The 26224-nt window shown below is 43.7% G+C and overlaps 1 protein-coding gene across 2 annotated transcripts in view; it reads right to left on the bottom strand.

Annotated features, from left to right (window-relative positions):
* LOC310771951 (uncharacterized protein) overlaps positions 1–26224 on the bottom strand; it is a 48452-nt gene that overhangs the window by 19378 nt on the left and 2850 nt on the right. The window contains exons 2-7 of one of the 2 annotated variants that reach the window (XM_083631957.1): positions 24997–25555; positions 23078–23237; positions 20738–20916; positions 13879–13917; positions 12485–13060; positions 8706–8768 (exon numbers count right to left, since the gene is read on the bottom strand). In XM_083631957.1, the coding sequence (XP_083488083.1) occupies positions 8706–8768; positions 12485–13060; positions 13879–13917; positions 20738–20916; positions 23078–23237; positions 24997–25432 (1453 nt within the window). In that variant the 5' untranslated portion in view covers positions 25433–25555. The remainder of the gene's footprint in view (positions 1–8705; positions 8769–12484; positions 13061–13878; positions 13918–20737; positions 20917–23077; positions 23238–24996; positions 25556–26224) is intronic. The other variant, XM_083631958.1, reaches the window with a different exon arrangement.

Here is a 26224-nt window from a genome sequence, read left to right as displayed (position 1 = left end):
CTGATGGAAATAACATTAACAGAAGAGAAGGTAAGCTCCACTAAACTGGTATCCAGCATTGACAGTGAGTAGATACAGTAAACACAATTCTGCCTGACCAATCAGTCGTCTGCAGTGTTTTCACGTCACGGTATAATATCACCGGGTCCACAGCCCTGGAACCTCAACAAAGCAGGGACCAAAACTAGCACGACTCAACGCCGACTCAACCTGGGCTGTCCATGTTTTTGATCGGTGGAACGAGACAAAAAAGCGAGACGAGCTGGCCGCGCTGATACCAGCGGTGGAAATGGGCCATTACACTCAAATGTCTCACTTGCTGCCTGCAGGCTGCCTTTTACCCCACTGCACCTCCGATGGACCCACTTCTGACAGCCCTTGCACTGAATTAAGTTGGTTTGAACTCGCTTTCCACAGACTTCACATGGCCATGTCTGCGGAATCACCCCCATGCCAGGCCAGCACCACCGGCCATGATCTTTGACAATAACAATAACATGACAATAATAATAATATTAATATTAAAATCTTTAATAATTACATAATAAACAAATAACTTGATACAAAAAAAGTCAGGGTTAAGTCTGCCCTGTACTGGAGTGAGTTTCTACATCACATGCACATGTTTTATTATGCCTCCGCCGCCGATGGCGATAGCCAGGCCGGAGGCATTATGGATCCGGGTTGTCCGTCCGTATGTCCGTACGATGTTCGTTAACGTGATATCTGAGGAACGCCTTGACGGAATTTCATCAAATTTGCCTCAAACATCGCCTTGGACTCAAGCATGAACTGATTAGATTTTGGTGGTCAAAGGTCAAGGTCACTGTGACCACTCGAACGCCATTTTCAAGCTTGTTAACGCAATATCTCAGGAATGCCTTGACGGAGTTTCATCAAATTTGCCTCAAACATCGACTTGCACTCAAGGATGAACTGATTCGATTTTCGTGGTCAAAGGTCAAGGTCACTGTGACCTCACGAACGCCATTCCCAAGTTCGTTAAAGCGATATCTCAAGAACGGCTTGATGGAATTTCTGCCAATTTGGCACAAACGTCGACTTGGGCGCAAGGATGAACGGATTACATTTTGGTGATCAAAGGTCAAGGTCACTGTGACCTCCAACGCCATTTTCAAGCTTGTTAACGCCATTTCTCAGGAATGCCTTGACGGAATTTCATGAAATTTGCCTCAAACATTAACTTGGCCTCAAGGATGAACTGATTACATTTTGGTGGTCAAACTTCAAGGTCACTGTGACCTCACAAACGCCATTCCCAAGTTCGTTAACACAATATCTCAAGAACGGCTTGATAGAATTTCTTCTGATTTGGCTCAAACATCGACTTGGACGCAAGGATGAACTGATTCCATTTTGGTTATCAAAGGTCAAGGTCACTGTGACCTCTCGAATGCCATTTTCAAGCTTGTTAACGCGATATCTCAGGAATGTCTTGATGGAATTTCTTCGAATTTGCCTCAAACGTCCACTTGGACTCAAGGATGAACTGATTACATTTTGGTGGTCAAAGTTCAAGGTCACTGTGACCTCACACACCCAATTTCCAAGCTCTGTAACGCAACATCTCAGGAGCGCCTTGACGGAATTTCTTCCAATTTGCCTCAAATGGTGATTTGGACTCAAGAATGAACTAATGGCGGAGGCATAAGTCCGCGTTGCAGTCATTCTAGTTTTCTGTATGCATTTTCTCAGTTTAAACTTTCTTAAAAAAAAAAAAACATTTTCAGACTGCTGTGCTGTTTGCAGCAGCTTTCGTCCGGCTGTGATCCAGGCTGGCGGGGACAACACCAACGCCTCACGGAGCATGAAAAAAGATGGACAATGATTTAGAATAAGAATAATGTCAGATAAGCCAGTCTATAGCCTACATGTGCTTCCCACTGATTTTTGAGTGCTTACATAACGAATGTGTCTTCACAACACACCGTGGAAGAACAGCAACGTGTCGACGGTGTCGGGTTTGAGGTGCGTCCTACTTTTCTCGATGGTACGGCCTGTCACACTGAAGACCCTCCCGCTGCTGCTTGATGGTACGGCCTGTCACACTGAAGACCCTCCCGCTGCTGCTTGATGGTACGGCCTGTCACACTGAAGACCCTCCCGCTGCTGCTTGATGGTACGGCCTGTCACACTGAAGACCCTCCCGCTGCTGCTTGATGGTACGGCCTGTCACACTGAAGACCCTCCCGCTGCTGCTTGATGGTACGGCCTGTCACAATGAAGACCCTCCCGCTGCTGCTTGATGGTACGGCCTGTCACACTGAAGACCCTCCCGCTGCTGCTTGCTGGCATGCACAGCACCTGTCTGGCCAACTGGGAGAGCCTGGGATAAACCATATGTTTGTCCCGCTCGTTGGTCATCACTGGCCGCTGTGTGACGTATCTCTCCACCTCATCGTCTTCAGGTCGTCCAGCAACATTTTCCCACTCTGAAAACACTCGTGCTCTCTTGGAAGCGGGTGGTGGAACTGGCACAGACATGGACGCACCTGCCTCTTCCTCTTCTGCATCATCCTCCTCTGGTGGTAGTTGTGCCAGTCGGGAGTCGGGACTTGACATAATCTCGCACATCTTCTCTTTGTTCACTGGGGAGCATCTTTGGCCACAAGAAGGTTGCAGCCTTGTGAAGATCAGTGACTTTCAGTTTCCTGTCCAACCATTGCGCATGGTGCTGGCGCACAGCAGCCTGCTGTGGTGAGTCTTGGGCATGGGGTTCACAGTGACACTTCAGTCTTCCTGACCAAAGACACACCAGGTTTAGCGTGGGATATTTGTAGCCCTCCAGTTCGTACTGTGGATCATAAAAAGGCTTCAGAAAGTCTACAAGAAAGCCCAGTGTGTCAGGGGCTATCTTTTCCACTTTCTCGCTCTCTCCACGAGCCTCCAGCTTCCCAGTAGGCATCCTGCACAGACTTCAGAGTCATGTACACAGTGCTGAATCTTGTGTCGACCATCTGCAGCAGGGTCTTTGAAAGCTGCGCTGCTTGACATACCTATAGAGCAGTGTTTCTCAAACTTTTTCAGACCAAAGACCACTTAACCAATAAAAAAAAACTCGGGGACCACCTAACTCCCAAAACATCCCCAAAAACAGTAGGCCTACTACTTCAACTGTAAATTACAAATTACAGGCAAATTAAATGACAAATAGCATTAAGGCTGTACAATTAATCACATTTCTGGCGCCCCACAATTATGAAAACAAGATAACAGATATAAAAAAATATATACAATTTATTTTAGTCCATTTACCTTTATTTTAGGCCTACATTTATTTGTCCTTTTCAGTTCAAATATATAAATAATAAGTTCAAAGAAAGTTTTTTCAAGTTCAATAAATGCACAATGTTGCCAAAGTCAAATAGGCTATCTGTTGCCATCTTAAAGTTGCATTCAGTGATGTTTTTGTATTCAAATAAGTGTTAAATGGCTCTATATTCTGACAGCAATCACTGAAATAGAGTGTTTGGTCAGTAACTTGGAACTCCCAACCCCCCGCTGTACTCTGTCTCTCTCCTGTAGCCCTGCATGCAGAGTGGACCTATCTCCGCAACTGTAACTCGTAGAGACTCGGGGATGGTGGCGTTGGATTCGGGGTGAAGAAATACATATAGTCCTTTATAGGCATCGCAATCTGACCTTCCCAGAAAATGTAACATTTCTCTGATTGGATAGTGGGAGGTAAAAAAAAAAGGCAAAAAAAGATAAATCTACTCGCGGACCACTAGCGGGCGCCCGCGGACCACCAGTGGACCACTGTTTGAGAAACACTGCTATAGAGGGTAGATAATAATTAAAATGATTAAACTTTCAAAAACAGCATGTGTAACCTATAATAAAATAATGGACTAATAGGCTTAAGTAATAGTATAGTGATCTATAGCCTATAGTAATTATAGTAACATATTATAGTAATATAGTAGTAACATAGTGACTGTAGTCAGGTCCACAAATATTTGGACATTGACACAATCTTCATAATTTTGGCTCTGTACACTACCACAATAGACACAATCAAGAAACAATCAAGATGTGCTTTAAGTGCAGACTTTCAGCTTTAATGGGTATTTACATCCAAATCAGGTGAACAGTGTAGGAATTACAACAGTTTCTACATGTGTCCCGCCCCCCCCTTTTTAAGGGACCAAACGTAATTGGACAAACTAACAATTGTCCAATGGGTTCTGAAGCATTTGATTGAATATGAGCAGATAATATTCAAGATTCAATAGTTTTCAAGATTCAAATTCAAATGTAATTGTCCGAAACACTTCCGAATTTATTCTGCTGCTGTTGTCAGCAGTTGCATCAGCTGTCAATCTATGGCATGTATGGCTGTTCATAGAACTGATTCCCTTGCATTTACTGATGATGTGACTACTGACAACAGCAGCAGGATGAATTCTGACGTTTCTGGCAATATTATGTGCTCATATTCAACCAAATGCTTCAGAACTCATTGGACGATTGGATGATTATGTTAATTTGTCCAATTACTTTTGGTCCCTTAAAATGTAATTTTGGTCCCATAATGTGATGTAATTCCTACACTGTTCACATGATTTAGATGTAAATACCGGAAATTTGGGTTCAGTAGGATAATCTTCACAAACGTGAATAACTTTTATGACTTTTGAAGCATTTTACAAAAATCGAGTAAAAAAAAACGCATTTACATTCCAAAAGTCATAAAAGTTATTCACGTTTGTGAAGATTATCATGTGAACCCAAATTTCCGGTTCCCATAAACCTTTGTTAACCACAGACCTTATTTTATGCATTTAAGCGAAACCCGCATGTTAAATCCCCATAGACTTTTCCTCTCACGAACCCGGAAGTATACTTGTCATATAATTGTCATGCTAGCTGGTCAGGGGGTAAAGGTAAAGAGGGCTAAATAATGCTCTAAAGTTAGGCAAAATTTTGGCGAGGGAAAAATCTGAAATTTGGGTCGCGACTTAATGATTAAGGAAAGATGTGGGTCGTGAGGCTAGACCAGTTGAGAACCACTGTATTAAACTATGCTTACTTTACTAGGGCCTTAGCTGCTGTCAGTGTTTCAGCGATGTCAGGTGCATGCTCCGTCAGTGCATCATCTTCCAGGCCATGTTGGAGCACTGTGTTTAGGTGGTGATCCTGGCAGTCCAGCCTCTTGTATAGTCGAAGGCCATTAACAATGTTTGCTCCCTGGTCAGTCAGCCACACTATTTTGCCGAGCGAAAGTGAGTCGAATCCAAACTTTGTGACCAGGAGCTTCACAATTTCTCGCCTTATATTATCCCCCATCTTTATGTCTTCCAGTGGAAACATGGCTGTGGTCAGATTTTTCCCTATCAGTTCAAACTCTTCCGTAATGTAGTGGCATGTTTGTGATAAATAACAAACTTTGCGGAAATCGTCCGTCCACATATCCGTTGACATTCCAACTGTGCCTCCCTTGTCCAGAACAGCATTTATTTTTGCGGTAAAGGCTTCCCTTTTTTCATCGGCCAACGCCCTACAGAGTGTGGCTACTGTGTTGGGGCAGGGTAACAGAGCGCTAGCATCAACTCTCCCATGAGTGGCGCCCACATTAATTAGCTCCTGTGCCAGTTCCTGAAAGCCTTCACCTTTCCTGGTGTCAAAGGGCCTGATGTTCTTGGAACAGAAATATACACACTTCTCTGTCACGGACTGCTTTGTTTTCAGAGGGACAGTAGCAGCACTTTTTGTAACAAATGTGCTCATTGATGTTTGGCCTGAGGGCGTCCCGGCGCATGTGTTCACATGTCGGATGAGAGAAGATGTACCCGTTTTCTTGCCGTCATATTTGAGCAGTACTTTACATTTTGTGCACTGCACGTAGCCTGCCTCACTGCACGTAGCCTGCTGTGTTGCACTGCACGTAGCCTGCCTCACTGCACGTAGCCTGCCTCACTGCATGTAGCCTGCTGTGTTGCACTGCACGTAGCCTGCCTCACTGCACGTAGCCTGCCTCACTGCACGTAGCCTGCCTCACTGCATGTAGCCTGCTGTGTTGCACTGCACGTAGCCTGCCTCACTGCACGTAGCCTGCCTCACTGCACGTAGCCTGCCTCACTGCACGTAGCCTGCCTCACTGCATGTAGCCTGCTGTGTTGCACTGCACGTAGCCTGCCTCACTGCACGTAGCCTGCCTCACTGCACGTAGCCTGCCTCACTGCATGTAGCCTGCTGTGTTGCACTGCACGTAGCCTGCCTCACTGCACGTAGCCTGCCTCACTGCACGTAGCCTGCCTCACTGCACGTAGCCTGCCTCACTGCATGTAGCCTGCTGTGTTGCACTGCACGTAGCCTGCCTCACTGCACGTAGCCTGCCTCACTGCATGTAGCCTGCTGTGTTGCACTGCACGTAGCCTGCCTCACTGCACGTAGCCTGCCTCACTGCACGTAGCCTGCCTCACTGCATGTAGCCTGCTGTGTTGCACTGCACGTAGCCTGCCTCACTGCACGTAGCCTGCCTCACTGCACATAGCCTGCCTCACTGCACGTAGCCTGCCTCACTGCACATAGCCTGCCTCACTGCACGTAGCCTGCCTCACTGCACATAGCCTGCCTCACTGCACGTAGCCTGCCTCACTGCATGTAGCCTGCTGTGTTGCACTGCACGTAGCCTGCCTCACTGCACGTAGCCTGCCTCACTGCACATAGCCTGCCTCACTGCACGTAGCCTGCCTCACTGCACGTAGCCTGCCTCACTGCACGTAGCCTGCCTCACTGCACATAGCCTGCCTCACTGCACGTAGCCTGCTGTGTTGCCGTCCGAGTCAACGACCAAATCAAAGTTCTTCCACACGTCAGAGTTCCTCCCCTCCTTAGAGACCAGAGTGTGCTCTCCTGTGGCTAACTTGTTTTTTATCACCTCCATCTTCATGTAACGGTGTTGTCTTCTCCTCTGACCTGTTGTTAATTGATAGCATGACACACCCCCATCCCATAGAGACACTGCGTAACGCGTCATCATTCAGAAGCCACGCCCAAGACAGGGGAGAACGGAAACCCACCCTCCAATCCTGGCGTTCTCCTATGTCGCGTGCATGGTTGCGTGTTGCACAAAAAGATTGTAAATACGGAAGATGAACACTCCAACTTACTTCCTTGACAGCTGGATCCACATTTTTCTTCTCGCCAATTCTCAATGGCTTCCTTGTTTTGCTCAGGAGTACAAAAAAACTTTAACTGGCGATTTTTTACATTTGTTGTGTGCGCAGCCCACCACACAACAGCTTTTAGCTATGTTTAATTCAAGGAAAATGACGCTGGTGTGTGGAAATTAATGGAGCTTTTCCCCCGTGATGGGCGTGGCCTATTTCATGCAGTGTCTCTATTGGTCAAGAGAGATGATGTGATGTGGTGGTGACATTTGCCCTATAACCCATAGGCTGTGGGAGATTGCGGATGGATGAATAAAATAAATAAAATAGCTACATTTGAACAAACTTGGAGAAAGTCTTGACAATTTTTGACTCTTAAATTAGCAATCAGCACCATAGACAGCACTGAGTGCCCACTGCTGCTCATGACTCATGTCATATTTTTTGTGTGTGTGCAGCCCAAGCCCGACCCTCTGTGTGTGTGTGTGTGTGTGTGTGTGTGTGTGTGTGTGTGTGTGCGCGGGCATAATGATCAAATATTTGTTGTCATTTAGGCTAGACTTCATCGTCTTTAATAAATGTAAAGATCAGGGGCGCCGGCAGGAATTTTGGGCCCCATAAAAATATATCACATTGGGCCACACCACCCCAGGCCATGCCATCCCTGTGCTTTTGCTGTAACCACATACCTCCAGAACCCAATCAACCCATTCAAAGCTTTAAATAACTACCTTTGCAGGCTTGCAACTCTCATGTAGTCCAATACTTACTGTACAATATTTACTGACAGTGAGCTGTGAAAATATAACTGTGCAGACTTGCATAAAACATTTCTGCATACAGTGGAATTGACTATTTGATGGAAATCTGATATAACCTGACGCTGCCATATGGTTTGTTTTCACAGAACCATCTGGGAACATGCTTGGCAGACCTTTGAAAGGGGCAGGCACTTTTCAAAAAGGTACTTGGCAGGTGATTGGATCAACCATCTGTCTATCACGGGCTCGCTTCTCACTGGCGTCACACGAAAGCCCGCCCATAGCTGCTGCACAGGATGCGGATTGGTGTGAAGTGAACCACTGATGGTTCGGATTCACACCAATAGATTGGAGTGTGGCAAGATGGAGTTGTCGTGTGATCGTGATCTCATGATCTCGCGTGAATCCAGCTGCCTTTCAAGGTTAAGAGTGCTACCATCTATAAAAAATGACCTGCAGTTGCGTATCACAGTCACCACCACTAGGTGTATAGTAAATGACCATATTTAAGTCTGTATCAAAGCCATGGAGACATACCTTGGCCATATGACTCAAAGGTATTATTTTAACATCGACTATACAGACTGATCACTCAATGCTTCAAACTGTCCACCATCCAATACACACAATATAAGCCGTTTTTGTTTCATATAATGATCATTATGTGGAAAAATAATTGGTGTTTGAATTATTTTCATTGAAAAGGATGTAATAATTTTTCTTTCGTCCGTAATAATAACAAAATAAATTCCCACGGACCGCCTGCAATTATGACAACTGACATGTCATTCAACACAATGATGCTCACCTTCTCCTTCAGTTGGGAGTAGGGCTGGTTCATTGGTGGAGCCTGCAGCTGCATCTGTTGGGCCTGGAACCAGGCAAGGACAACCAATTTAGTATAGCTTGCTAAAAGTTTGCCTGCATTGACAAACACTCTTTTCTGTGAAGATATTAAGTTAAAGGGGCCATATTATGCATTTCTTAATTTTGTATCATATATATGTTGTTACAATCTTGGATGGTCATATTAAACATGGGCTAAGCTTCAAATAAATATGTGAAAGTGTTTTAATGTTACCCCCATGAACCACCCCTCGCGCCTATGAACTCTCGTAGACGAGATGACATGGATTTATGGCGATTTTGTGCGAGAACCATAATTTTTGTGACGTCAGTAAGGACTTGTTACCCTGGCAACAAAGCGTTGCCGCCGGCCGGCGCGCAGCGCGCGCACGCTAGCTCCCACCCTTCCCCTCTCTTCCCTGTTCTGTGTTTCAGTAACCCGCGGCGGCGTCACCACTCACCAGGCTCTCTCTAGCCTGGCTGTCTGGGACTAACACAACAGTAGTAGTCTCATGGAATAACGGATTCCAGACCGCAAAAACAAGGAGACGACATGGAAGTGAGCCAGGATGTAGGACTGAAGTGGTAAGTTCTGAAAATATGTGTCTCATTCCAGCATCGGTCCAATGTGCTGCTAGGAAGCGCTAACGTTACTTACCGGCTGGGTAACGTTAGCACTTGCTATTTAGCCTAGCAGCACAGCTGCCTTATAGACATGAACAACCGATGAATGACGAAAGGCACATATTTTCAGAACTTGTAACGTTAGTCCAACTTGCTGACTTCTCCAAGTCCTCATTTTGGTTTGGTCCGTGTAGCCTTTGCTAGGAGAGGCACACTATAGTCACAAGCATTTGGGAAGTTAGCTAACTAGCTACATTAGCTAGTGTGAAGCTCCCGGTGTAACGTTATGGCAGGCCGTGGTAATAGAATCCCTGCTTGGCCAGCCACTGAAGGAAATGTCCGGGTGCAGCCCGGCCTAGCGGAGCTGTAGATAGCTAGGGGGATGTTGATAAATCAATTGATAGCTTGCTTTATGTCCAAGTCACGTTTTTCATCGATGGTCAAATTCGTTTTGACAATCAGTTGCTCGTTGATATAATTGTTTTACAACTACCAAATTTAGTAGCCATAGCAGAGATCGCCTGTCTGTTTCTGTTATGGATGACTATCTATCTATCTATCTATCTATCTATCTATCTATCTATCTATCTATCTATCTATCTATCTTATCTAGATAGATAGATAGATAGATAGATAGATAGATAGATAGATAGATAGATAGATAGATAGATAGATAGATAGTCAGACAGACAGACAGACAGTCTCGCTTCTACAGCGATAGCTCTCTGGGCAGAAGTTTGCAAACGCAAAAACTCCTCGCGCTGCCCACCTGGAGTATTTTCCGGAGGGTGGGGGTTCAGGGACAGGACCTAAAAACAGAGCGTTTCAGACAGAGGGTGAACTGAAGGGGGCAGTGAGAGCCAGTACAAGATAAACAATGAGTTTTTTAAACTATGACTGATGCAATAAGTTACTCTACTGGAGGCCAACAATAAAATAATAATACATTATATTAGCAAAATATGGGCCCTTTAAGTAATTCATGTTAGGGGAGCAAAAGTAGACTATTTCACTATGGAATAATCTAGTAGGTTAATTTCCAGCAGTTAAAAAAGTAGAATATAATATTGGCATATCAGCAAAAGATAGCAGGACAGCTTTCTGAATGAATAAACATGACAGCTGTGCACAGTCACATGTGTCTGTCACTACAGCTCGCCTATGGCTCATTCCCACCACATATAACAGCACAGTACAGCTCTACTCGACCTGGTCTTACTCGTCTCTACTTGATATAGACTCTGTTTCCATAGCAAGTTTACTCGCTTCCGCCCACACCTGGTCATCATAGCGACCGCATATCTGCCCTCCGCCCATAGCCGAAGTAGGCTATAACGTATAACGTTAAAATTAAATCCATACACAGAACTTTTAAACTGTTTATGAAATACTGGTGCCTCTAAATGACCTACAGTGTACATGGGCAAATGTGACAATCGGCTAGGAGAATGGATATCACTTTGTTGTTACTCAAACTCACATGCATGCACTGCGCGGGGGGCGGGAGTTGCACTACAGGGAGAAGGGAAGCCTCTACCCCGGCGGCCTCTCACCAGGCAAGACCGCGGCTTCACTAAACCTCCGGCCTAGCGGAGCCAACGCGAGGAGCGGACTTTTTCTCTCTCAAAACAATTGAAAACCACCGTCATGTTAAAGCTGAGCAAGCAGATCGATTTTATTTCACCAGAGCCGAAGGCAGCAACACAAAAGACTGATGGAAAAACATTAACAGAAGAGAAGGTAAGCTCCACTAAACTGGTATCCAGCATTGACAGTCAGTAGATACAGTAAACACGATTCTGCCTGACCAATCAGTCGTCTGCAGTGTTTTCACGTCACGGTATGGTACCGGGTCCACAGCGCTGGAACCTCATCAAAGCAGGGACCAAAAGCAGCACGACTCAACGCCGACTCAACCCGGGCTGTCCACGTTTTTGATCGGTGGAATGAAACAAAAAAGCGAGACGAGCTGGGCGGGGCCGTGCTGATACCAGCGGTGGAAATGGGCCACTAGTGTCCTCTAGAGAGAGAGTGGCGTCAGCGGAGGACCAAAATGCAAGACTCATTAGCCAATGAACAGGAATGGGTCTTGCGCTACTTTTGCATGCTAAAATAAAGCTGTACAATTTGATTCAAGGGGGAAAAAACCGTTTCAGAGAACAACACAAACTGTCTATTTTGCTGCAACTCGACAGTGCTTACTTCCTGGAACTGTTGAGAGTAAAAAACTGGTCCATTGGAGTGAATGGAGATGTCGGGACTCTTCTATCTACACGGCTCTGAGCTCGCCCAAATACAGACACAGGGACGACTGATTCTGAGGAAGGACGGCTAGCATGAGGCTGGGTGAAGGGCCAATAGCTTCTTTTCAGGTGACGTCATGTCATGGAGCGAACTACGCCTGGAGGGCACTGCAGGGCAGGGAAGTGAATTCTCTATAGAGAAGCACTATCACAAGCTCTCAAAATGCTTGTGTTTTGTGTCATTCACGGTTGCTCAAATCGGTCAAACTTCAACAACAGAAAACATCTGCACGACTGCATACATGACACAGCTGATGGATGTGATTTTGCGTTAAAAATGATAATGTGATTGGACGCATGGACATAATATAAAAACAGGTAAGTCTTTCAATTCAGTTGAAAAATAGCTCCTCTTCATAACATAAGGATCACCAACATATATTGAGATTTTCTGTTTACACCTTTCACTCGTAATGTTGTCTAAACTAGCACAGTACGAGCTTTCGTCCATCTCGTCCATTCTGCTTTTCGCTGCATGCTCGCCACCTTTGTTTTTGACGTCATCGGAATCGCATGGTTGCAAACAAGCTATGGAGGGGGCTTGGTGGTGGTTAGAAATGCCCGAAGAGTGCGTTGTTCTAGTTTAAACGTATTGTTCTGGATGTCTGCACAGGGGGTAATGACCATTTTACTCTTATTTGTGATTACTTCACTCCTTGGTGAAGTGAAAAAGGACGAGGTGGTCAAGGCTATTAAACAATAAGCGGTTTTCATATTATGCCTGATCTCACTTAATTATTATAGGTGACCCGAACCTTGACTGATTCACTAGTAAACACTAAGCAACTAACTGAGCAAAGCAATAGTTTCTCACCTGCGTGGACTCTCATATGAATCAGCACAGCACCCTTGCGCGCAAATCTTTTACCACAAACTGAGCAACTAAAACGTTTCTTCCTAAGAACTGACTGAGCTTCACTAGTTTCCATCCAATCTTCATCATCACTGTCTTCAGACTCAGATTCAGAAGAGTCTGAAGTCTTGTCATCACTTGGTTGTAAATGACTAGCTGGATCTAAGTTCCTGGCTGGGTTTGATACTCCACAGTCCTCTCCATCAACTTCTGTTTTCATCTGTTCAGTTGAGCTGCTGGCTAGAGGCTCTGCCTCTCTGTTGTCCTCAGTTAGGCTTGGATGAAGCTGTGAGGACTGAAGTTTCACTTCCTCATCTTCACTCTTCACAGTGACAGAGGTGGATGGGACCTCTGTGATATCAGCCTCCTCCGGACATTGAAGCTGCTCTCCGTCCTGGCTGATCCGGAGTTCTTCCAGTTCCTCTTTAATGTGTGGGGGCTCTGGGTCCTCCTGGTCCAGACTGGGGCTCCAGTCCTGCTGCTTATGGGAAACCACTTCTTTACTGACCGGAAGCTGCTGGGGGTCCAGAGGAACAGCTGAAATAGAAGAAATACAAGAGTCTTAGCTTTACAGCCAGGTCTGACATAGGCATATGTCAGCTACATAGGTTTAAGAGCTACAGATAGTGTTGTAGTTATCAAGACCGGTCTCAAGAACAGATTTTGATGGTCTCATCTCAGAGTCGTCCTCCCTCAGTTTTGACTCGGTCTTGGACAAGCCAGACTCGGGATTTTATTTCAAGGCCGGTCGAGACCACAACTGCAGTGACATCATTACCTGCCTGTACTGTATATTGTCTGATTTATTTATTTTCATTTTTACTGTGATTGGGTGTAAAAAAAACATCAATTGCAACCAATAACTTTGCAGTTGGAAAGTTTGACCCACTCCCCTCACGCGCCAAGGAAGACAACACAAGGAGACAAGGCATGGGAGAGCAGAGCACTGGCTGCTGAGATGTTGAGCATATGATTTGCTCACACAAACCACAAAGAGTTGATTTGCAAAACAAGTGGGTTAGAGTTCTGCCCACTTTTTTAAAGCCTTTCTGAAGGTCAGTGATATGGAATTGCAGTGTTTCAGATCAAAGGATTGCCTTCTGTCATTGAGTATATACTGTACAGCATTTGTATTTCACAAAAAATCCTAAATAATGATTTATTTCATTGTTAGCAGAGCAATTGTATAAAAGATGAAGCAATCATCTCCCCTCGGTCTTGGTCTTTTTTCTCGGTCTCGCCTCCCCTCGGTCTTGGTCTTGACTCAGTCTCAGTTTAGGTGGTCTCAATGACCACACTAGCCCCAGGGTCCTAAAGGCACAGTGTTCTGAATGCAGTGAAACTGCTATTCTCACCTTTTCTTTTTCTTCCCCTAGTTCTGCACACTGTGGTACCTAAAAATGTAAATAAAATGCATAATTTCTAGGGGTGGGGGAAAAAATCGATTCACCTAAGTATCGCGATTTTTAATGTCACGATTTTTTGGATCGATCTTTTATTCCAGAATCGATAATCGCAAATTAAAAAAAAAAAAAAAAAAAAAAAAAAAAAAAAAATTTTTTTTTTTTTGGGTGCTTGCAGTCAGGCCACTCACTGAACAGCAGGCCAGGCGCCGCCTACTGGTTTACTAGTGGTTTTATTACTTTATTAGTTAGTCTGAAGTAATAATTACACTTCAGGGTTAAAGTGGGTGCATCTCATTGTAAAATTGGACCCAAATCTGGCTTCAAACGGCCCAAATTTCACGCGCGTTGGCCCATATCGGCCTGGCCTGCTTGGTATCTAATGCCCGGCCTGAATTATGATCCCAGTCCGCCCCTGTTTTTAACTATATCGCCCAGCCCTACTCATGATATATAATATACAGTCTCTAGTGTATGATTCAACTTTTCCCATGTTCTAATCTAGTGTAAAAAAGCAAACAAACTGAAAAAAGAAAAGAAAAAAATAAACAAAAATCGCAATAAATCGTAATATCGAATCGCAATAATCGTAGAATCGCAATAATCGTGAATCGCAATATATATCGAATCGGCACCAAAGTATCGTGATAGTATCGAATCGGGAGATAAGTGAATCGGCACAGCCCTATTTCAATGATCAGTTATGTTCGAAAATCACCACAGCTGAGAATTGCATAACACACATATAGCCCAATTTACTTTTTATCTTTTTTCCCCTCTCTCATTTATTTAGGACCGCTAGCTAGCTGCTGCTAATTTCATGTAGGAACTAGCTAGCAGCTAGTGAGTGTAGTTTGGTCGAAAGTAGTTCCTACATTAAACTGTTCACAACAAGGTCTGTGGATTATCTTGAGTAACCGGGTCATGATTTCTGGAAAGAGACATTGCTGTTGAGTTTTTCAAAAAAAAAATTTTTTGGCACAAGCCGAGTGCCATCCGGTTCCATTGTATTGGAGAGAAGGCAGATATCTCTACAGCCAATATCTCCAAAACCCAGGCAACTATCCGAAAACAATATAGATGGATAAATAGCACTACAGGTTAGGGCATTCACAGACTAGTCGACTAGTAGACTAGTAAAACCACTAGTCGACACTCTGCTTAGTAGTCGACTAGTTGTTAAAAAAAAAAAAAAAAAAAAAAAATCTTTATGTAAGAACATGAGGTATTTACACGACATACATGGACTATCATATCCCATATCCCATATCCCCCACAAAGAACATCAAAACACAACAAAACAAAACAAGAAAACTGCATAAGATACACAATAATCCAAGAACAAACAAGACTATTGGACAAACAACCAAACAAAAACAATGCATTCAAAGTAAATACATAGATCTTGCCCTGTTGGCAGCTAGGAAATGCATAGCTTTAAATTGGAAAGCATCCAATCCCCCAGCTGTAGTTCACTGGTGGAATGAACTCTCAAGCTACCATACGTTGGATAACATTTACTACAAGAGCAAAGGCAGATTCTTAGACATCCCCAAAATATGGCAACCACATACAGAGTTTGACTTTAAGAACTTTTTACCCCAGTGTCATTAGGCTTATCAGGATAGGAGCTGAATGCATTGTTTTTGTTTGGTTGTTTGTCCAATAGTCTTGTTTGTTCTTGGATTATTGGGTATCGTATGCAGTTTTCTTGTTTTGTTTTGTTGTGTTTTGATGTTCTTTGTGGGGGATATGGGATATGATAGTCCATGTATGTCGTGTAAATACCTCATGTTCTTTCTTTTTTTTTACTCAAAGTTGATTCATTTTTTCTTTCAAACAGACATACAAACAAAAACAAAAACAAAAAGGTCGTCACAGTACATAAAACATAATACATTGCCAAACCATGAAATTATCTTAGACAAAAATCAGACAAAGCAGAAAAAACAGGTGTCTTAGCACATCTCTGGGTTCATGAGAGTTATTCTTGAAATAAAAGACAGAACAAAAACAAAAAGCACTCGTGGCATAGCCATATAAATAGAGAGGGTCAGTGGGCATATTTTGTTATACTTCAGAGGGGAGACAAACCATCCACATTCCTCATTCCGATGCATATAATAACCACTTTGTCCATCTTGCGATGTACAGGTCATATTTCAATCTCAATAGAAAGGTCAGTCTCTCCATTTCATGAATTTCTTTAAAGGGGGACTAACCCCCTAGATATGTATTAGAACAGTGATTTGAAAATACCTATGGAAAAAACCAAGAAATGACATATGCTCTTGTCTATACTGGACTCTTTGGCTGTGTTGAAGTCCAGATTTTTTTTCGGAAATCGACGCCATTACAGTTTGCCTATTGCCTCAAAAATAATTTATTTGAGAGGGGCCATATCTGTATAAATATCAACAATTAGCCAACGCTGGTGGCCTGTATGGAAAGAGCTTTGCTCAAAATGGTTGAAAGTTATATCAATTTGGTAATTCAGTGGCGAACTAGAAATTTAATTATTTTTCTGCATGTAACTCTATAGAGGGAATGCACCGACGCCACGCCCCCTCCAGAACACGCCCCCTCAGCCGGACTGAGCAGCACTGAGTGTCAAATTTCCAAAACAAACAGTGGCTTGCGCCAGGGGTAGTAGCGAAACCACGGCTAATATAAACGATTATCTGCTTAAATTAAAGGCAGTTGGACTCGAATGTGACCCGTACAGCTTGCCAAAGAACCAGTGGTCCATGGATGTAGACATGTGGCCAGGAATAGGGTTTCCTGACATTTATATGTACTTAATATCGACGCCGGGGAAATACACAAACCAAAGCATGAAAGCATACAAGAGCATGGACGCGTGGTCGTACTTCAAGGCTGGATTTGTTGGCGACATTAAAGTAAGGAGGACAGCAATGGATATTCTGGTTGTATGTGGAGAGGTAAATATTTATTTTATTACAACTTTTATTAAGAAAAATATAGCATACGCTGTCACTAACACACGCTAGCTTTGTTCAATCATAGTTAACACTGTCACTCATGTAACGTTATGTGCAGGTAAAACACAGCCAGAGAATGAAAGCCCTCATTGAAACCCTGGATAGCTGCAGAGAAGACCGGACCGTTTCATTAGCTTTCGGCAGCCTGTAAAAAGATACCTCCGACGCCTTGTTGAATCTATTTTTACAGTCAATGGCACAACAGCACTTTCCCATTTTCGTTGTTTTCTCGCGGAAGCTGAACGCTAAACACCGTGACCCGGCGGCGGCGCCTGGCTTGTTTAGACGTTTTGACACTCAGTGCAGCTGAGTGGGCGTACCCGCACTGACTGTCGCGTCCGTGACGTCACGTGCATTCCCTCTATAGCAGTGTGTTGAACTACGTTACGAGAGCAAAGTGGCATGGGCTCGTTACAGCAGCACACCGCACAATACGACAAACCCCCCGTTCTGGGGTAACACAATGCGAGATTTCTCTACGTCATTCCCTCGTCCAAGTTGCCATATAGTCCCTTTTTCATTTTAGTTTGGGGGCTTTTCGTGATTGTTGTTAAAAGTTGTGCAAAAGTTTTTTCCTCTCAGCGCAGTGCAGGCTGCCTGCGCCTCCTCCCTCCTGCCAGACCCCGGCTGGCGAAACAGCCTGTTGCATGCATGGGGCGCTTGTAACCTCACGGAGCAACAAACAAACAGACAGAAATAGCTGGTGTGCGATTTAGAGAATACAGTCTGAGATTGGGTACAGGATTGAGGGAATCCCGCATCTGTTTGCGAAGGTGCGACTGGACAGGACGCTTTTCACAGACGGGCACAGTAGTCGGAGCGAGGCGAGTGTCTCTCAGGGCTACTCAGGGCAGAGCTGCAGATCTCTCCTTCTCCTCCGCGCATTCAGTCTGTCCAAAATCATTACCGATATAATCTCAGTAGGAGGGATGCAGGGAAATGATAGTAGCCGATGTGTTTAGAGAAGCTTTGTCACGTTGTCACGTCGTAGTATAGCGTTATATTTTACATGTGCGCTAAACTGCGACCATATTTGTTTGCGGAAATATCAGACTGCTCTCTCTACTCTCAGAGCACAGAGAGCTCTGCTCTGCTGCGCGCGCCCGCGGAGCTTGGAGCTAGTGCATGAGGTTTACAGTAGGACTCTCTCCCGCCTGGCTGGGCTGGAGACAGCTGCTTCCAACTCGGACTGATAATATATACATCATCATTCGAGCTTATTCAGGTAAGATATTAATAAAGTAGTGACACATTCAGCGGGAAACTAACTATAATTAAGACATGTGCCAACTTTGACAACGTTTGGTTCAGTATTTTAAGAGCAAACTTCAATAAGAATAGGCTTGGAGTTCTGAGGAGCCGAAAGGGTACAGAGGGGGTAGGGGAGTAATTATCTTGAAATCCCATAGTCTTTGGGGACAACCTGACGTCAGGTTGTACCAAATCTCCCATTCATTTGAGAAAAAAAAAAAAAGCAGTGTTGGACCCTAAGAGGGCGCTTATGCCAGATATGCTGCTGAAAAATGATACAAATGGTAAAATGGCAACAGTTTGGTGTCAAATGTGGAAATTCTGACCAGAATTCTTCACACATCACCCCCAAAGTCATATATATTGGTTAAAAGCTGAAAAAAAGTGTTTTGGAGGTTAGTTCTCCTTTAATGATTTCAAGCCAGTTGTCTACTGTGGGAGAGTCGGTCTGCAACCATCTACGAGTAATCGCTTTCTTTGCAGCCACAGTTACAATTTAAAGAAGTATTTATCATTTCCTGATATACAATGTATCTTCTGGTATATCACCCATATACTGTGTTTACTCAGTATAAGGTGCGATGCGCTGAGGATATATGGACTAAACCAAAGCTGCGTACGTTTCGTATGATTAGACATGATTTTGGTACTGAAAATTATGTTAATTATAATTTATCAAAAAAGCAGAGAGCCTTATGTGCCCAGCTGAGATCTGGTATTTTACCGCTTATGATCGAAACTGGACGGTATGTCAGATTGGAAGAAGAAGAGCGGGTGTGTCCAATGTGTTGTTTAAATGACATAGAAAATGAGTTTCATTTTGTTTTTTATTGTCCTTTTTATAGTGAACCGCGCAATATTTTGTTCAGTAAGATAAAAACAGATTTAGATTTTCTTAATAATGATGATGCACATAATTTGAGTTGGTTGTTTACGTATGAAACTTTTGGACTGGCTTGTTATTTGGAAAAAGCCTGGGACATGAGAAAAAAAGCTCTTTATCAGGAAAAGGCAATGTAAGAAAAAAAAAAAAAAAAAAAAACGTATGTATGTACAGTACCGGTAAGTGTGTATATGTGTATGTATATGTACATGTACATGCGTATGTGTATATATTATATACTTTGTTTATTTTGTTTGTATATTGAGGTACAACCGGATGTTATGTTTATATATAATTTGGTGTGATAGTGTCTTGTAATCCCATGTGGGATGGGACAGAAATGGCATGACACGGAAATAAAAACTAACTAACCAACTAACTAACTACAGTGATTTACATGTCATCAGACCCACAGTTTCTCCAGCATGTCTGGCTTACTGGTGACATATATGGTTTCATTTTAGGTGTAATAAAAAACCTTCCAAGGTTCTTCCAACTAAATTCACGCCACTGCAAGGAGCAGGAAGTAGAAAAGACTGTTTCACACATATTCTCCCATTCACGTTCAGTTATTGCATCGTTTAGTTCTTTTTCCCATCTTTTTTTTATATAATTTGTAGTATTTCCCCTCCCCATTAGAATTCCCTGGTACAATTTTGAGGCTATTGATTTAGAATTACTTTTGTATGCCATTACCATTAATTGTATTAGACCATTAAGTTATTTCCCCAATCTTAATTTCTTTCAATATATAGTGTCGTGCCTGTAAGTATCCAAAAAAAAATCGCCCTTCTCCAAGTCATATTTTTTACTTAGTGTTTGAAAGCTCTCTAATGTATCCCCATCCATTATATTACAATAGGCAGTAATACCTCTATCAGCCCAGGACTTGAATCTGGTACCCATGCAGTTTGGCTTACAATCTGTGTCATATGCATCAATCCATCTGAGTTGTTTCACCTGCGACCTCAATTTCAATTGTTTTATGACATCAAACCAAGTACACAGAGTAAACAATGTAAAGGGACTCAGGTAATCCTGATGAGATAATGTTAGCTTATGATCTCCAATCATTGCTTGTATTGGAATCCCCCTGCATTCAGTCTCAATCTCTTTCCATCTTGCCACATGCATATCATCACACCAAAGAGCTATGTTTTTTAATTGGGCAGCGTGGTAATAATCTTTAAGGTTAGGTAGAGACATACCGCCTCCGTCTTTCTTAATGGTCAATGTCCTGTACTTAACCCTTGGCTTTTTTCCATTCCAAACAAAACGTGAAATCTGCTTGTCCCACTCCTGAAATTGGGTATTTGGGACTTTAACAGGCAGTGACATAAATAAATAGAGCAGTCTAGGAAGAACAGTTATTTTAACAGTTTCAATTCGCGAACTAAAACTTAGTATAGACAATGACCAATTATTGAGATCTTCTTCTTCTTCTTCTTCTTATTGAGATCTATTGAGATCATGGTTCTTTTTATACAGATCACCAGACCTCGTGTTCTTTCTTAAAGACACGTTACATTTCAGAGCCTGTACTTTTTTACACACAATTAACTGTACTTCTACTTAAGGAAAGAATGTGTGTACTTTTCCCATCTCTGCTACAGAGCACACACAATGCCGCTCTCAACTTTACCTGGATAAATAAATGTGGAAAAACTTATCTTACCCGTGTGTTTACGTTCATGTGTTCTGAGAGAGGAGGAGACAGAGAAAGACATGCCACACAGATCACACTGGTACGGTTTCTCCCCCGTGTGTCGTCGCCTGTGATAGGTCAGCGTGCTCGACTGGGCGAACGCCTGACCACAGACGTCACACATAAATGGTTTCTCCCCGCTGTGCAGTCTGTAACACAAGCACAAACAAAAACAAAGTCAGGTATGTGAACTTCCAATGCACTATCGGTAATATACACAGGGATCCCACTAGGGATGTTCATCAACAATCGATAATCGATAATTGATCGTTGAGGAATGAATTCGATCACGTGGAATTTTTATCGATTATTGTTTTTTTGTGGACTAGGTTTGGGTGGAATTCGTTCCTCCTCGCCCCACTCCATTGCACAGCCGACTAACGTGAGGTGGAGCTTCATATAGTCTCTAGTTTTCTGGCTGGGCGGGGGCCTTTGTGCCAACAAAACTGTTTTAAACATGGGGAATTCACACCGGCATGCGCCAGGGACACAAACGCACCCAGCGGTCTGCGGACCTCAGTGAGGCTGTTATAACTATAACTATGACACTTCGTACACTTCTCTCCTAATTTTCAACAAAGTGTGAGTAATGGTACACGTGTTTAAGTGAATTCAAGTCATTTTATTTGTTTATAACGTTATGAACTATGAAGTAGCAGCAGTCAGCATGGACTCAGCTAGTAGCCTTTAGCTGCTAACGCCCACCTGAATCAATTCACTCACATCTCGTGGCAAATAATAATATCCACGCGTCGGACTCTGAGAGCAGCTGGATGGAACTCGACCATCAGGACAGATGCGGTTTTTGTCACGAGTTTATAAGCCTGGAAGCCGCGGCCGGTGAGCTGAGTCCTACTTTCAAAATGTGAGTACAGTAGCCTAGCTAGCTAGTGTAAGGCTGTGTGATTGTGTGGTTGTCAACGTTACCGCGGGCGCGCTTATGATGTTATAAGGACGCGCCGAGCTCAGGCCTGTCGATTTTTACTCTTGTGCTGTCAGCTAAGCTGGAAGACGCCAATTGCCTTACATCATGTAACCTGACATGTAACATGTTTGTTTACCTGGCCACAGCGCTAGTGTCTGATATTCTTACTACACAGCGGCATCGCCATTATAGCTGGCCGACGCTAACGCGCAACGTTATTACCAGACCAGAGTAAAAAAAAATATATATATATATAATTATTATTATTACGCTATCGATAATCGATAATTGATCGTTAATTTTCCCGAATTTCGATTATGGAAATTGATTAAAAATGCCCATCCCTAGTCAAAATCAAGGACTTTCAAGGCCCAACTCCCCAAATTCAAGGACCCAACACAGCTTAGTTTTTATACATAAATCAAGGTTACCGTAATTACTGTTACAACACTGAGAATCTACACTACTAGCGTAACCCCTAGGCTCGCCCGCTGCACAGGCTCGCATACGCAGATCGCCCGCAGCTCGGCTGCTGCATGGCCTCGCCTGCTGCATGGCCTTGCCTGCTCTATTGTCAGTGTAGGAATTTAGCCAGGGACAAGGGCAAAGCCTAGGAATCGAGGGCGCGTATTAGCATTACCTACTGGCACCACAAAAAGTGGTTTATCTAGAGTCCGATTGACTTCAAACTTGGGGAGTGTGCTGCTTGAAACCCGAGGGAGTACGGTGCCGCATTTCATGCATTTTGGACACATGCATAGTCATGGCGACACCTACTAGCAACACAAAAAGCGGTTTATCTCGAGAACCGTCTGACCTACTTCAAACCTGGCGGGTGTGTTGCGGGGAACCCCAGAAATTGCATTGTTGAATTTCGCGCAATTCTACCAATAAAATCACGGCTTTCACGTATCTCCAGGACTGTTCATCTAATCAACTTCGAAAAGGAAGAGGACCAGGACAAAATTTGGGGAACAGTGGATGGCTAAGTCCAGAAAGAGGCGGTAATGCAACATAAAGGATGCCAACTGCCATAAAACACCAAAGAAGAAGACGACTTTGAACTGGGGAATGGGCACTGCACTAGTTTGTATAATGAGAACTAGCAGAAGCTCACAGGCCATTCAAAAGAAGGAGGGTTGAATGTGTGAACACTTCTAAACTGCAAAAAAGCTACATTTGACCCAGGTGTCCCCCTCGTAATTCTCTATGCAGGAAAAACCCTAAATTCAAGCACTTTCAAATGACCCATGTCTATTTTCAGAAGCTTTTAATGCCTTGATTTTTATTTTTCAAATTCACAAACTTTCAAGGTTTTCAAGGACCCGTGGGAACCCTGTATACAGTGGGTAAGATATGATGTATTCTTAACACAGCTCAAGTACCTGACATGTATTTTGAAGTTGGAGGAGGTGGCGAACTTCAGGCCACAGCGCTCACAGGTGTACGGCTTCTCCTCCCCATGGTGCATTCTGCAGTGAGCCACCAGCTGGCACTTCTGAGCAAAACACTTGTCGCACTGCGAGCAGGCGAACGGCTTCTCTCCTGAGAGAGAAACACAGTGAGACTTAATTCACACTGAAATGCATGTATAATTAATTTCAAATAAAAGGTACTTTCAATTTATGACATCACTGATTATGTCATCAGTGGGATTTCTGACATCACTGATACACCATCAGTGATGTCCTCAGTGACATCATCACTGAACTATAGCCTTGTGTGTGAGTAATTCACTGATGATGTCATTTATGACATCACTGATGATGTCATCAGTGGGACAGACAGAAACAGACAGAGCCCCAGCTCCCATTTACTGATGATATATATTTTTACTAGGCATCTCGCGAGCTCGATTCCTAGGCTCGCCTGCTGCCTCAGTCTCTCCCCCTCTCCCTCAGTCTCTCGTGAGCCTCAGGCTGATGAAATCACTGATGACATCATCACTGATGTCATCAGTGTGTGTGTCTGTGTGTGCCTGTCTGTCTGTTGTGTGTATGTGGGTGTGCATCACTGATGATGTCACAATGCCTCGGACATCACTGATGTCACAATGTATGACATCACTGATGACATCACTGGGACTGTGTGTGAGTGAATTTATGACATCACTGATGATGTCATCAGTGGAATTTATGACATCCCATCAGCCATCAGTGATGTGGGACAGAGAAACAGACAGAGTCCTAGCTCCCTTTTATAGATAAAATAATAAAATATAGATAGATGTCTATGGGAAAATAAATGGTGGATTAAATCTCTTGATGCACATACCTAATCCGGAAGTGGGCGTGACTTTGGCTCTCTATTATTGCTATCTACCTTATTTCTGGCGGCCATGATGCCTATGCGTTTCTCTTCTGGTTTGATCCTCCCAGCCTTGTTGCTGACAGCTTGACACCCGTCTGGGCGAACGGAGCAAATCACTAATCAGGTCCAGCTTGGCAGAAATCTCGTCGATAAATATCCCTTTAAGAGCGCAGTGCGCAGCCTACTGTGGCTAATGTTAGCGGCTAGCTAGCTATGTTACATGGCAGTAAAACGCCACTAAATGACCAAATTGATTTAACTTTTAACCATTTCGAGTAACACTGTTTCCATACGGACCCCCAGCGTTGGTTAGTTGTTTATAACGTGACTATATTTATAACTTTTATAATGTACTCCAGTTTCCGGTTTATAATTCGGGTCTGCAGCCAGAGTATAACAAAGGAAATGTCAAGCTGCAACAATAAGTCACGTTAAACCGGAACTTGTACCCACAATTATTTGTACAGTGGGGCATTCAAAAATAAGGTGGATAGGACGAATCAGCGTGACGTCACTTGACACCCAGCAATGCAGAACCCCGGGCAGTTAATATTATGAGTTGTGCCAAACATAGGTTAATATCTTAAAAACTATACATGACATCGCTTATATTTTGACATTCTGAGTGAGAGCAGAAATAGCTCAAGAGTTTGATGTATACTATATGCATGTCATGTTAAAGTTGTGTGAACTGTCGCAGTTTTTAAAATGTAAACAGAGTTAGCTGGCTAGAGTCAGACAACCAAGCCTCGCACCACTTGGGCTCCATTGCCGTTGCCACCCAGTGACGCGGTTTACCAAAATGCTGCTCGGCTGATCCCTTGTATATGCTATGTCATTGACTGTGCTGCATAGTTGATTTCTGTACTGTTGACAAAATGTCGCTTTGGATAAAAGCGTCTGCTAAATGACAATGTAATGTAATAATGTAATCTATAAGACATGCAATGTAGGGTTCCAACAAACCCGCTCATTATCAGTAGTACACACTCACCTGTGTGTGTGCGCAGGTGTGTTTTCAGGGTAGTCGCTTGTCTGAAGGTTTTGGAGCAGAAGCTGCAATTGAATCGCTTCAGTCCTTTATGGATTCTCATGTGTCTGCCCAAGGTGCATGAGTTTGAGAACATTTTGTTGCACTCGGTGCAGGGCACTGATTTACCTTCTAAAACACCTTTATTTTCCCCAAACTCATCCAAAACTGGGAGCTGTTTGTCTACAGAAATTTTAAATTGGTAACTTTCTCCCTCCTCTTCTGGATTGGAATATTCAATGACATACACCCCCTCCTCCTCTTCTATCTCTCCGGCCATACACCTCTCGCTCTCTTCCTGCATGGGCTTGGAGTGTTTGTCTTGGTAGCGAGCTGCACCCGCACCCTCCTCTTTCCCCTTCTCCCCCAGTTGCGCCTGTAACTCTGCAGAGTCGTCCATTTTAACAGCTGTTATCTTCTCCGTTCCTCCGAGGTCATCCCAGTTCCTGTTCTCCGCTGTGGCTGAGGACGGCGGCCTGGTCCCTGCAGTTCCACCTCTGCCCACTGGGCTCTCAGCAGACTCCTTGCACAGGATAAAGAGAGAAGCTTTTAGGTTTCATATAGCAGAACAATTCATATCCACCACCACCATGCATAGATATATACACGTAGATACCGCCTTGGCTGCTGCTGTTCATTGGAACGATGTGTCAACGCAAGCGCCATATCGGTCCAGGCGAGCCGCACCTCCAGAAATGTGTAATGTCTATGGAGGCAGGAAGGCTATCCACAATTAAAGTCATCATAACTCACTGAATTTTCAACCGGTTTTCAAGCGCTTTGGTTTGTTACATGTATTTATCACGCAGGATACTTGGTGGGGAGAAAAAAGGGTTTTCGGACCAAAATACTTCATCAATTGTATAGATAGTAAATGTAGTTAGAAAACAAGCCGAACTCCAAGCTGAAGTAAAAAGGAACTCATCGTAGCAGATGTCAAACTAGTCGAGAAAATATATTTTCTATAATATTTTGCCAATTCGTCAGGGTGTCGTGAGGCATCCCAGATGCCACGACGCTGGTCTTTGATTATGTCACACTACAAGAGGTATTGGCGGCCGTTCGTCGTTCCCGATGTTCATATTGGGTCAGCAAATAGTGTTGATATTAGGGTGAATTTGTGTAGTCTGACCCCGGCATAATAAAGTCTCAGCTTTCATAACGTTAGCTAGCTAGCTTTATCGCGTTGACG

This window comes from Poromitra crassiceps, assembly GCF_964638095.1.
Source record: "Poromitra crassiceps genome assembly, chromosome: 2".
Lineage (NCBI taxonomy): Eukaryota > Metazoa > Chordata > Actinopteri > Beryciformes > Melamphaidae > Poromitra > Poromitra crassiceps.
Note: the sequence above shows the minus strand (reverse complement) of the source record. Positions and strands in the feature narration are given on the sequence as shown.